The following is a 13,340-nucleotide window of genomic DNA, read 5'->3' as shown; positions in this document are numbered from 1 at the left end:
CAGTCAGCAGGATCTTCCTCCTCCTGAAAAAGTACTTCCCCTCCATCAGGCAGCTGTGTGCCTCTGATAAAGGCTTGGAGCTGTTCTCTGCCTGCCACAAGCAGGACGTGAACCGAGGAGCCTGGCTGATGAGAACAATTTGGTGGGGTTCAGAAGGAAAAGGGTTAGGGACAGGCCAACGTACCGAAGTTTTTTTCTTTTTTCCCAAAACGCACTTTTGAGCAGATGCTTGTCCAGCTGGACAGCTGGCACGCACCCTGCCATGTGAAAGCTGCGAGAGCCGGCTGCAGGACCACGCTCACACCAAAGGCTGATGCAGTTGCTCTGACCAGAGCATTCATTTCCACCACCCGCCTTCCCCTGAACAAGCAAAGCCAAATGATGATGCTGCTGCTGGGAGCAAACTTGCCCAGGCTGCTTGGCTTTCTCTCGGCTTCCCTTGACATTGCTTTCCACCAGTGCAGGGCCATTCCCTACGAAGCCTCTGGGACCGTGTGTTCCTTCCGTGTGTTCGAAGCTCAGCCTCCCCCACGCGTCTGCCCTCTCAGCCCAGTTTGGAAGTGGAGTATCTGAGTGCAAGGAGGCATGTTACTCCTCCTAGGCAATGCCCACAGCGAGCGAGTGACAGCCAGTTCACTGGTTTGTGTAGGTGTCATGGGAGAGGAGGGGAGGGGAGTGACCAGGAGGGAGAAGTGGGCAAACGCAGGAGTGTTGAGGCTGGCAGTGGTGACAGAGCAGAGTTGGCGTGGGGAGGCTGAGCTCAGAGACAAGGGTGACAAGGGAGCCAAAAAACTCAGCTGGGTCTGTCGCAGGTGGGTGAATGAAGGTAATGCAATGCCCACCTGGAGAGCACCCAGCCATGCTCACAGGGCACGCCTCACGCTCTGTTGAGCAGCGTGTGGCGACTACCCAGCTGTGGCTGGTCACTGGGAACTGACCCTGGAGCTGTGCTGATGCCTTTTTCCACAAGCCAGAATGGGTTGGGGTATGGGGCCCATGGTAGTCCTGTAGCCCCAGAACCGCCCCTCCCCCCGCCCAGGAAATGGGGTGGAACAAGCTGTAGTGGGGTGAGCTATGCTGCAGGCTACCTGGCTCCAAGCAGCTTTTAATGGGTGTGAACTTTCTGGAATGTAAAAAAGTGGGAGAGGTCACTGTGCTAACATCTAGGCTCTGCACACCAGGGATAACTGTTCTGATGGGGGCAAAACATGTGGCCCTCTTAGTAGGGGAGCCAGCAACCTCACTGAGCAGGCGCGGTGTATAAAGCATACTGATGGGTTGCTAAGCAACGCAAAGCCTTTTGAAAAACCACAAGCCACCCCTGACAATGCTGGGGGTTAGGACTCAGCAGAGGAAGCGAGCAGGGAACAAAAGGGAAGCAGCAGCCAGGCAGAGAACAGAGAGCAAAGGGCTGTGAAATGCAGAGGGGAAAGGGAGGATGAATGGAGCTGGGGGAAAGCGACCAAGGGACACAGCATCCCATGTGCCATGAATGTCGGGGTCCCCAGGTCACAGGTGCCCACAGCTCCAAAACCACCCCAATCAGCAGAGGCCAAGGAACGGATGAGTCACAGAGCTTGGACTCCCGTGTTTAGTCCTAAAAGAAAGGAGCAAGTCTGCCGGCACAACCTCCTGCTGTATAGCAAACTGCAGCCATCCCAGCACGAGGCAGTGGTGACAGACGCACACGAGGATCCGGTTCCCCACCCTCCCACACTCATGCTCTCTCTGTGTGGAGCTCTGCACTGGCAGACACTCCCTGTACTAACGAAGCCACTGGCTCTCCTGGCAATTATGCCTGGGCAGCGCTAGAAAAGGTCAGGTCACTATTCTGTGTTCTAACTCCCTCTGCCCAGCCATGTGTGCAGGGGGTTAGGGAGGTCGGTGGGGGCTGCTTGCTCTGCCAGCTTGTGTCCTGGCCCAATTCCATCCCCATTAACTGCATTTTGACACCTGCCTTTTCAGTTGGATAAGAAGTTATTCTGTATTTCTTGTCTTAAACTGTCACGTAGCATTGCTGCTTCTTGATGGATTCTGTGGGCCACCCTAGAGAGGGCTGCATTCCGGTCTCAGTGGGACAATCCCTTGTCTCGCAGACCTTGGCCAGCTGTGGGGGCATAAGGGTTCATTCGTTCGTGGTTGCTGCTTGGCCAAGGATAGTGCTGTCGTGATATGGATCATTACCATGGCTGTGATCTGTAGTAGGGCGCTCGCTAACTTGTACAGTGGCTATTTTTTAGTATTAATGCTTATTTATTTACATTTCATTTTCCAGCCCAATCCCACAAGGGACAGAAACTCAGTCAGGAGGGCCCAGGGACCTTGCCAGCCCATTTAAATCCCCCAAATGCAGAACCCATAAACCACAGTGTCATAGCACCGTCAGATAACCATACCCATCACCGCAGCATAGAAAAGCTCGGCCAGTCAGCGGGTGTGGCACCAGCACTCTTCCATAGGACTTAAAGCAATCCAAGTTCCCCTTTAACGGTCTCCAGCAACCTAAAAAAGGGAAGAAGGAGGATCCTGGGAACTACAGGCCAGTCAGCCTCACCTCAGTCCCTGGAAAAATCATGGAGCAGGTCCTCAAAGAATCAATCCTGAAGCACTTGCATGAGAGGAAAGTGATCAGGAACAGTCAGCATGGATTCACCAAGGGAAGGTCATGCCTGACTAATCTAATCGCCTTTTATGATGAGATTACTGGTTCTGTGGATGAAGGGAAAGCAGTGGATGTATTGTTTCTTGACTTTAGCAAAGCTTTTGACACGGTCTCCCACAGCATTCTTGTCAGCAAGTTAAGGAAGTATGGGCTGGATGAATGCACTATAAGGTGGGTAGAAAGCTGGCTAGATTGTCGGGCTCAACGTGTAGTGATCAACGGCTCCATGTCTAGTTGGCAGCCGGTGTCAAGTGGAGTGCCCCAGGGGTCGGTCCTGGGGCCGGTTTTGTTCAATATCTTCATAAATGATCTGGAGGATGGTGTGGATTGCACTCTCAGCAAATTTGCGGATGATACTAAACTGGGAGGAGTGGTAGATACGCTGGAGGGGAGGGATAGGATACAGAAGGACCTAGACAAATTGGAGGATTGGGCCAAAAGAAATCTGATGAGGTTCAATAAGGATAAGTGCAGGGTCCTGCACTTAGGATGGAAGAATCCAATGCACCGCTACAGACTAGGGACCGAATGGCTAGGCAGCAGTTCTGCGGAAAAGGACCTAGGGGTGACAGTGGACGAGAAGCTGGATATGAGTCAGCAGTGTGCCCTTGTTGCCAAGAAGGCCAATGGCATTTTGGGATGTATAAGTAGGGGCATAGCGAGCAGATCGAGGGACGTGATCGTTCCCCTCTATTCGACACTGGTGAGGCCTCATCTGGAGTACTGTGTCCAGTTTTGGGCCCCACACTACAAGAAGGATGTGGATAAATTGGAGAGAGTCCAGCGAAGGGCAACAAAAATGATTAGGGGTCTAGAGCACATGACTTATGAGGAGAGGCTGAGGGAGCTGGGATTGTTTAGTCTGCAGAAGAGAAGAATGAGGGGGGATTTGATAGCTGCTTTCAACTACCTGAAAGGGGGTTCCAAAGAGGATGGCTCTAGACTGTTCTCAATGGTAGCAGATGACAGAATGAGGAGTAATGGTCTCAAGTTGCAATGGGGGAGGTTTAGATTGGATATTAGGAAAAACTTTTTCACTAAGAGGGTGGTGAAACACTGGAATGCGTTACCTAGGGAGGTGGTAGAATCTCCTTCCTTAGAGGTTTTTAAGGTCAGGCTTGACAAAGCCCTGGCTGGGATGATTTAACTGGGAATTGGTCCTGCTTCGAGCAGGGGGTTGGACTAGATGACCTTCTGGGGTCCCTTCCAACCCTGATATTCTATGATTCTATAGACCAGGCCGTCATCGTGCTCTGTAGTGACCAGGCGCCTAGTCCAGGCACCTGGAAAGTGGAGTGAAAGGTCTCTTGCTCTCGGTGGCTCCGTCTCCCATAAGCTCCTGCCCGAGGTCCAGGAAAGATCCTGAAGATTCCCCTACTCAGGCTGGGACAGTGGAAGCACAGAGGCCATGCAGCTGAGGGGCCAGGCCAAACCTGAGTGGTGCTGCGATCCCATGCACAGGTAGCACTGCCAGCGGGGTCAGGCAGCGGCGGGGAAAGGCACTTGAGAGGGAGAGAAGAGGGTCAGTGCCCGTCCTTCAAAGGGCCAGCGAAGGTCCCTGCAGTCCCTGGCACAGGTATGCCCAGGTACAGCTGATTTCACCATCTCCATGGCAGGATAGGCTGCTTCAGTCACGAGCCTGTGCGTCAGGAGCTGTGGGTTCAGTTCCTGCAAGATCTGGGGCAAATCACATAATCCCTCTGTGCCGCCGTCTGTAAACGGAGAGAACAATCCTTCCTTTCCGCGTAGGGAGCACGCACAAGCCATCAGGATGGGGCAGCGCCACAGAGCGACCTGGATCACTTGGTAAGCCAGGCTTATGTGAACAACGTACACCTCGGGATGCTGGTGCACTGCCGAGCTGGAGGACTGTGTCCTGGAAAGTCGTACGGCAGATAACCAACTGAACCCGAGCTTGCAGTGCACTGCTGGCTGAGCGAGTCACTGTGATAGCAACGTGGAAACAGAAATACTGAACTGGAACAGGACCGTGTCCAGGGCATCGGTGAGACCATTCCTGCAATCCTGGGGGCAGTTCTGGTGTCCACACTTCCAAAAGCATGTTGAAAAATCGGAAGGGGTTTATAAAGAGCTACAAGAATAATTCCAGGCCTGGAAAAAACTGCCTTATAGTGAGAGACTTAGGGAGCTCAATCTGTTTAGTATAACCAAAAGAAGATTAAGTGTTGATTTGACCATAGTCTGAAAGTACCTACACGGGGTGAAAAAACAAGCTAGTAAATTATTGCTCTTTAATCTAGCAAGGCAGAATGTGATCCTGTGGCTGAAGCTAGACAAATTCAAACTAGAACTAAGGGGAGAGTTTTTAACAGGGAGGGAAATTACCCATTGGAACACCTTTCTTAGGAACCTGGTGGATTCTCTGTCACTTGAAATCTTTCAGTCAGGTTTGGCTGTCTTGCTAAAAGATCTGCTGTAGCTCACTCAGAAGTTATGGCCTGGATGCAGGAATTAGGAGAAGCTTAGACAAATACCTGTCAGGAATGGTCTAGATAATACTGAGTCCGCCATGAGTGCAGGGGACTAGACTAGATGACCTCTTGAGGTCCCTTCCAGTCCTATAATTCTATGATTACAGGGTGAAATTGCAGGAGATCACAACAACCCCCTTTGGCCTTAAAGATCTCAGACTCTGAGCCATGGCTGTTCATGCTGTACACTCTAAATTAGGGTCTGTCTCTCACTATGGTTCGTACAGACCCTAGCACAATATGGGCACGACCGTAATACAATTATCATTGCCTGGGGAGCAAAAGCACAAGTCCAGGTTGCAAGAAAGTTTTAATGGCCTAGAGCACAAAGTCTGTAGGACAGTGCCCAGCACAGGGGTGGAGGGACGTTCCTTGATTGGGGTCTCTAAACAAAGCTCTGTTATCAATATTAGCCCCCTATTTTCACCCCTCTGACTTGCCAATAACTCCTTTCGGTCTGAAGCTCAAAATCCCCCAGCAGATTGCTCCTGTCAAACCCAGCTGAGCCTGGAGGCTGCTGACCCTCCAAAACAGAAACCTGGCATGAGGCAGTTGGTTATTGGGGCTTTTGGTTTGCATCTCTGGTGACAGCAAACCCGCAGGGAGCTGATTCAGTGCTGCAAAGCAGACGGCCTGGATTACTTGGCATGGCTTTGGAGCACATTCTTCTGTTGATAGTGGCTCGGTTCAGACTCCAAGGATGTGATGTGATAGCATTTTGTTCAGTGCTAAATCCAACAAGACATCGAAGGTCAAGCTGCGTTCTCAGGCCCTAGGCTAGGCCCTAGCAGCACACAGGGGATTTCACCAGGGCCAAGGATTGGGTCCTCCAAGACTCCTCTAGGTTTGTGCTCATATCTGGCCCCCACTGGCAGAGAAAACCCTGGCGTGCTGTCTGTACAGACCAGGTTAAAGGCAGAACATGGTTTCCTGGTGTTTTACAGCCATTTCCGGGCATAGCTGCTCCTGTTCTACCAGCGATATGCATGAGCACAACTCTAAGAGGGGTTCGGTCTGTAACAGGTTCCAGGAATCCAGACTGAGGCTCCCCTTTCCCAGTGCACCCGCCCCCTGGGATGACAGCGACCCAGGTCCAGCCAGTGAAGTTAATCTGCCCTAGGAAACTCCATCCTTTCCTTGCATAGCAGTAGCAGCGGCTAACTCAAAGCGGGTCTGTGTAGGGCAGGACAGCATCGTCTGTGCATGGCAGTGCAAAGCACGAGGTGTTGATCTGCTGACTCCACACTGACACTGGCTGGAAGTGAGGAGGCCAGAGCTGGATATGGCTCGCTTCATTCTTGGCTGTAATATCCTCCGAGCTACCAAGCGCAACGTGCGGAAGATGGAATCTGCCCAGCCAGGGAAGAGGCACGGAAGAGGTGCAGCTGGAAGGTGTTGCCTGTCTCTCCCTCAGCAAGCTGGAGACTGAGTAGCTTTGGCAGGTGCTTTGAGCTGACGAAGTGGCGCTGCCAGCGCTCTTCCCGCGGGGCTCCAGGAGAGAGCAGCACTCACGTTCCTGCCCAGTTCCCACCGGGGAGACCCCAACTGCCTGCACTGCAGAGAGGTGAACAGCAGCTCTGGCACCGCTGACAGGACGGACCTGCCGTTGTCAGCACCAGCCCTTTGGAACGGCGGTTCCCCTAGTGCACGAATGACTAGGTTCTGGTGCGGACTGGCCTGCGGTGAGCAGCCAGCTGGGACAGTACTTTGCCCAGCAGTGGGGTCTTTCATTTAAGGCTTCACCAGCAAGCATTGATTAGACCTCGCAGTGCGAGCTAGGGAGGGATACACGAGGACCGGTCTGCCTACCCTGGGGTGCACAGCAGGACAGGGAGTGGAGGGCTCTTGGCCAGGTGGTGACCAGCTGTGGGGAATATCCTTGAGTGCTTACACACCGGGAGCTTAGTCTGGTTCCTTACGTCAGGTCTGGGCTGGTCCTGGTGCTACATCCCTGGCTGTGTCTCTGGGAGTTAGGAGAGGATTTTGAAAGACAGCCTCCATGTATGGGACCAGAACTGAGCCACCGAGAGAGATGCGAATGCTACGGAGGGGGCTCTCCGCTGCCCAAACAGGCTGTGCTGCTCCTCTGAGCAATGACCAGCTTGCAAGGGTGAAGGCTGGGCAGTGAGCAGGTGCTTCCCAAAGCAGAGAGAGACAAGTCTAGAGAAAAGAGAAGGGAGGGAGAGACCCAAAGGTCCAAGGGAGGGGGAGGAGAGGGTAGAGAAGCAGCTCCGGGGTGGTTTGAGCAGGCAGCCAGGAGTCAGCGCAGAGGCCTGTGAGTCCTCAGAGCGCATCTCCTCACCCCTCATTGGCAGCCCAGTTCCTCCCCACAGACCGGCTATGCTGCTCCCCCGCTCCATGATTTCCCCAGCCCACGTGGGCTGGACAAGCTCATCTGGGGGTGGGGGGGGGGAGGGAACAGGCCCCAGGCTCCCAATAGCACTTCCAGCCCCGCCAGCCAGAGCCAGCGGTATTGTTAGGCAAATGGCAGGTGCAGGGCAAACATGCAAACGAGGCCGCTGAGAGTCCTTCTGATCAATTAGCTACTCTGGCTTCCCCGTGCTTTTATCGCTGCTCTGCATCAAACAGCCCCTGGCCCCCAGCAGCGCAGAGACAGAGACAGGGCCACACACGCCCCGACTCAACAGGCTGAGGATTGCCAGCATTGGAGCCTCTGGCCTACCCCTACCCCTGTCTGTCTGTCTGTCCATCCATCCATCAGGTACTTCCACGGGCGCCTTACCATAGTGCCGGAGTATCTCGCAGTACCCCCACGGCCAGTGCTGTGCTCCCTGCACCCCATGCTCTTCTCTCTCCCCTCCCTATTCTCTCCCTGAGGTGGGATTGTTTGGCCCAGCACCTGGCGCTGCGGGGTCCCAATCTGACGGGCTCCTGGCAATGCAGCTAACCCATAACCATTGCCTCTCCCTCCACACAGGTTGGTCTCACCATCATCTTGGTTACTGGGCATCTGCCTCTCTGGCCTGGACAAATGCAGTCTGGCCTGCTGAGAGCCATGCAGAGATCGTTTCCCCAGCCTGTCCCTCTCTCCACGTCACTTCGCTCTCACACCCCAAGTAAGCTGCTGGTCTTTGCTTTCCAGGCCCTTCCCCACCTCTCCCCAGCTTCCTATCCTCTCTTATTCACAGCTGAGCTTTTGAAGCTCGCCTCTGATTGGCCCATAACACCAGCCTCCAGTGCCCACTTGTTACATTTTCAAACAAGCCACTGTGTACTTTCTCCTGCGCTGCCCCTCACGACACCCCCAGAGCCACTTCTGCACCCACCTTCCAGTCCCTCTGCCAAACTCTCCTTTGCTGTGATGCGCACAAAGATCTGGACAATGGTTCGGCTACTGGGGTGCAGAGCCCACGGCCTGGCATGCTGATCAGCACTGTCTCACTGTTCACTTGTGCTCCAGTCTGCCTGGCTGTCTCCCTCTGGTGTCTCTTGGCTTATACGTGGGTTGGGAGCTCCTTGTGGCAGGGACTGTCTTTTTGTTCTGTGTTTGTCCAGCTCCTAGCGCCACGGTAATAATACAGCAGAGGTGGGTGGCCACTTCCAGAAAAGGTGTTCAGGTAATGAAAGGCCAGAGACTCCTCGGCCATGGAGGGAGGCTGGGAAATGGCCTCTCAGCTGAACGGCAGACGGGGGCACTGCCAGCGATTTTTGCCCCTCCCCGGTCAATGCCACGCAGCCGGTCTTAAAGAGATGCCTGCAGGGAACTTTTATCTTCACCGTCTTACGAACATGTCCCATGCACCCAGCTGTGCTCATCTGCCTGTTCCCTTCCCCCTTCTGTCCACCGCTCAGTCAGTTTCCTAGGGCTCCCTTAGTTGCTGAGGGCTCTCAGGCGGCAGCCCTGCCTCAGTTGCCCTACGTGTAGGGGCATGAGATTGTGAAAGTCTAGAAGGGAGCTGGATCGAGGGTAGAACCTCTGCCCCCTGACTCACCCCTTGTCACTGCTTGGACAGAGAGGGTGCTAACGGGGGAGCAGAGGGGTATGAATTGGCAGCAAGAATGAAACGGGTTCAAAGAGACAGCAAATAGAGAGCAGGGCGCCAGTAGAGGCAGCTGATGTGCATGGAGTCAAGGGAAAATCAGCAGCTAGATCTGTCATCCGTGCCCACAAAGTGCTCAGTGCTTAAGTGCTGCCTGGCAAGCTCTGGCACTGTGGGTGTCTGACTCACCCCGAGGACAGCCTGCCTCTCCAAACCTGTCACCGTCAGACTGAGGCTCCGGGAAAGCCGCTGAGCTCAGCCCCAAGTGCTAATTCCCACTTGGAAGGGTTTAATTAGGAACCTGCATGGACAGATCTTTGTCATGCTGGGGGAGGCTGGGGAAATGCCAGTCATGCCCTGCAAGATGCCAGCAGCTGTCAGTACCCCTTCCTGTGTCATGACTAATACGATCCTGCTCTCAAGCCACGTCTCTGTTCTGGCCCCAGAACAACGCGGAGAGCATTTGTGACCCCGTAACCTCCCTGTGCCTGTGGGTGGCCTGGCGGGGTTGTGAAATGAATAGTCCGGAAGGAGACGTATCCCTGCATCCCCCCCAGGCTCGAAGTGCACTCGCTGCCCCACATTCACAGCTTGTACGGGGCTGTCTCCACAGCAAGCTCGAGTCCCAGCGAGACGCTCGCCAGGGCTGCTGTGTAACCGTGTGTCATGACAGTTGCTATCCGCGAAGCTAGAGCGAGAGCCCAGGCACTGGGGCTTGGCAAGTTATTTTGCACCTTCTGTGTGTCCAGCAGCTCCCCCTGCACTATTCCACGGGGTCATTCCACAGGAGACTGCGCCCAGCAGACTAGGGCTGGGCCTGGCCATCGGAGCCAGCCCGGCCTTTGCTGGTGAGCTGAGTGACCCCAGCTGCCCGCACCGCTCCTCCAGATACAGTTTAGGACACTGGAGACCAGTCTCCCCTTGTAACACTTGTGTGACTTGGAGGATAGGCTCTGCCCATTGGTCAAACCCTGACTGGGAGGATCCGTTGAGCGGAGGTCTGTCGTCCTGCCAAGGACTGAAGGGGAGCCTGGCACAGCAGAATGGGGCTGCTGGTGAGAACGGAGAGGGCTGCACGCACACAGCCTCCCTGGACAGCAGCAGCGAAGCCTGGCCAGGCAGCCCTCCGCTGGGTACTTTGGGAAGGCGCTGCCCACAGAAACCTGGGTTCCCATTTTCAGGAAGCTATTGATTTATTTTCACTGGCCTGGGCTGGGCCAGCTGGTAAGTATACCTGGACCCCACGATCCAGGGGCGGGCAGGGGTGTTGGAGAGCCAGCTAGCTGTGCTTGCACAGCACCACACCCAAATCCCCTGGGTTTGCTCACATGGCACCCGCAAAGCACGCTCACACACAAAATCCTTGGCTCCTGCATCCTGCTCCCTCGCTACATCTACATGGCGAAGAGATCCCCACGGCAGTGAGCCCCAGAGCCCAGGTCAGCTGACTCAGGCTCATGCTACGGGGCTGAACTTAGCAGTGGAGACCTTCCCACTCGGGCTCTGAGACCCTCCCCCACTGCTGGGCACCAGCCCAAGCAGGAACGTTACCCCGTAGTGAAAACCCGAGTCAGCTGACACAGACCCTGCGACTTGCTGCCCCTGGGTTTTGTTTTTGCAGTGCAGATGTACCCCAGAGGCTCTAGGGGTGCCTGCCTTAGGGAGGGAGAGCTCTGTATGGAGCCCACATCATTGATTCAGCCCTTCCTCTCTGGGAAACCTTAGAATTGCCAAGCCACTGAGCCCCTCTCCAGGGCTCTAAACACCTGTGGGAAGAATACCATCTCCTCCCCTTCATGCCCTGTGCTGAGGGCGTGCACGCCATTCACTGCTCCAAGGAGAAGCCTCGTTAATCCAACACCCCCCCAGCCCACCCCTGGCTTACCTCTCACAGACACGGACCGTCCAAGCGGCAATGATCCACAGGGAGATGCTGAAGACCAGCAGCACTGTGCCAGGGCAGATGGTCATGAGAGTCTTCATGACGAAGCGGGTGTTGAAGTTGATTTTGTTGAGCGCCCCGATGCTGCGTGACGAGGCGTCAGTGAAGAGCTTGCTGTGCAGCAGCATGACCCGGGCAATCAGGTACAGGCGGAGGAACATGGGGATGGAGAGGATGATGTCCACATCAGCCTCTGCCCTCGAGGGTGTGTAGGAGAAGGCCAGACGTGCTGTCCAGAAAAATTTATACTCCCCAGGGATGGGGTGTATGGCACAAACCAGCATCTCCAGGCTGATGTAAAGGATGCGCTCATAAGTCATTGCTATCCGCCAGTCATCAGCGCCATTGTCGATCACGAAGAGCTAGCAGGATGGAAGGCACGTGATTAGAGAGAGCACCCGGTTAGTGACACGCTGCCTTCCTTCCCATGGGCTACCCTGCAGGGCCCAGCCCCAGGGAATGGAGACCACAGGCAGAGCGTGAGGGAATTCATACTGGCTACGGTACAGGGTCCAGAACCCCAATGTGAGCTCTGGGCCCTGCCCCAAAGCACTCACAGTCCAAAGAGCGGGATGGGGAAACAGAGGGGAGGCAGTTTGCCCAGCGGCGAAACAGGACCCAGGTGTCCTGACACTGCGTCCCATGCCCGAGCTGCCCCATTTAGGCACAGAGGCTTTCTTGGCTTGACTTGTAGCAGCTGCCCACATGAAGCCCCAGGACTCAGGTTCTAATCCTACCACTGACACCAACCTCCTGCTAATGCTTACTCAGGCCCGTGTAAGTCATAGCAGCACAGATGGGCAAGATCAGGCCCGTAGCTTTTCATCGCCATCCTTGGGCACCTGTGGTGCGTGGAGGTAACTTGTGCTCACTTAGCCCTGCCTGATTGGAGCAGCGGTTGGGTGGGCGGCCATGCGTGTGCCGGACCCGGCTGAGCAGCCTGCGAGCAGAGCTCAGCGGCAGGGTCACTGCAGTCAATAAAGCAGGCTGGAAGGAGGGTCAGCAGGGAACCGGCTGAACTGCTGCACTCCAGCATGGGAGAGTGTTTATAAACTCCAGAGCAAGTTCAAGGTCCGGTTTCTCCTGGGGAGCCCACAGACTGGAACCGGCTTAGGTGAGGTTATTTATACCAGGACAGAACACTCTGGGGAAAAGCTTTCCCTCTCCGGCTCTCATCCCTGCATTTCTCTGTCTACCACCGGTTCACGCAGGCACACTGCTAGGGGCGGAGGGGAGCACTTCTCCAGCTGCTTTAAAAACTAAACAAACAGAGCGGGGAGGCTCCACACCAGGGTGGTAGAAAGGCCTGTCTACACTAGCACAGGGGCTCAACCCAACAGCACAAGCCAGCTGAGTGCAGAGCAGCCCTAGCACCAGCACTGCCAGCCGTACTGCCTTAGAACAAGGCTTTCAGCGTGCTTAGGGAGGCCAGGCGCAGCGAGAGCTTGTGCAAGACAGCCGCATGGAGAGGGGGCCAGCAGCCCCAAAGCAGTTAGGTGAGCTGCATGCCAGGGCCAGACCTTTGCAGGCTGCCTTGAGGTGTATACTGTCTGGCAGACCTTGGACTGGGCACAGGTGATGGCCACCTGCTGGGCTGCTTTGGTGCAAGGGAGTGGCTCATGCAGCTTTTCAGCTGGCCCCATTTGAGGAGGGGCAGCCCCTCTGTGCATGTGTCATGATGGGACTTGAGTAGCCACAGGCACCACCCAAAACCAGCAGTCCTAGTGGATGCTGCAGCAGGAACCACCAGATAAAAGCTCTGGGGATTAGCAGGGGCCGAACCAGAAAGAAATGGAGATTGTGGTCTGCGTCCTGCACCTTTGGCTTGTGAACGCAGGGACAGAGCGCTGTACCCAGAGTGCAGGGCCTGCCTCACCGCTCTCAGGGCCCTTCTCCCCCAGCCTCTTGTGCCGGATGCTGGGCGTAGCAAGAGCCACCCCCTGCGTTGACGAGCTCACTGTCTAAACAGAGCACGGGCAGGAGGGGAAACAGAATCCCAGGGAGGGCAGGTGACTTGCACAGGGCCACGCAGCAGGTCAGCGGCAGAGCCAGGAACAGAAGCCAGGTCTCCTGGCTCCCAGCCTCGTGCCTTATCTAGCCCATGGTGCCTCTCTAGAGTGCACAGCAGAGTCTGCAGGGGACCCAGGGCCAACCCGGGGCTGCAGAGCTCAGGCCACCCCAGTGCTCTGCGTCAGCCAAGGAACTGCCTGAACTGCCTTAGTGCGGTGGGGCCTTCTCCAGCC

At 55.4% G+C, this 13,340-nt stretch overlaps 1 protein-coding gene and 1 long non-coding RNA gene across 10 annotated transcripts in view; one reads left to right on the top strand and one right to left on the bottom strand.

Annotated features, from left to right (window-relative positions):
• The window catches only part of KCNN3 (potassium calcium-activated channel subfamily N member 3), a 79,246-nt gene that overhangs the window by 29,087 nt on the left and 36,819 nt on the right, over nucleotides 1–13,340 (bottom strand). For 7 of the 8 annotated variants that reach the window (XR_006287319.1, XR_005223048.2, XR_006287318.1 and 4 more), the window contains exon 3: nucleotides 11,041–11,459. The exons of the other annotated variant lie outside the window; for it this stretch is intronic. Coding sequence is in view for 4 of the 7 variants with exons in the window: in XM_043535136.1 (XP_043391071.1) it covers nucleotides 11,041–11,459 (419 nt within the window). In the remaining 3 variants the exon portion in view is untranslated. The remainder of the gene's footprint in view (nucleotides 1–11,040; nucleotides 11,460–13,340) is intronic. 8 annotated transcript variants of the gene reach the window in all.
• The window catches only part of LOC114021300, a 67,539-nt gene that overhangs the window by 49,917 nt on the left and 4,282 nt on the right, over nucleotides 1–13,340 (top strand). The window lies entirely within an intron of this gene.

Source organism: Chelonia mydas, chromosome 24, assembly GCF_015237465.2.
Source record: "Chelonia mydas isolate rCheMyd1 chromosome 24, rCheMyd1.pri.v2, whole genome shotgun sequence".
In the NCBI taxonomy this organism is placed as follows: domain Eukaryota; kingdom Metazoa; phylum Chordata; order Testudines; family Cheloniidae; genus Chelonia; species Chelonia mydas.
Note: the sequence above shows the minus strand (reverse complement) of the source record. Positions and strands in the feature narration are given on the sequence as shown.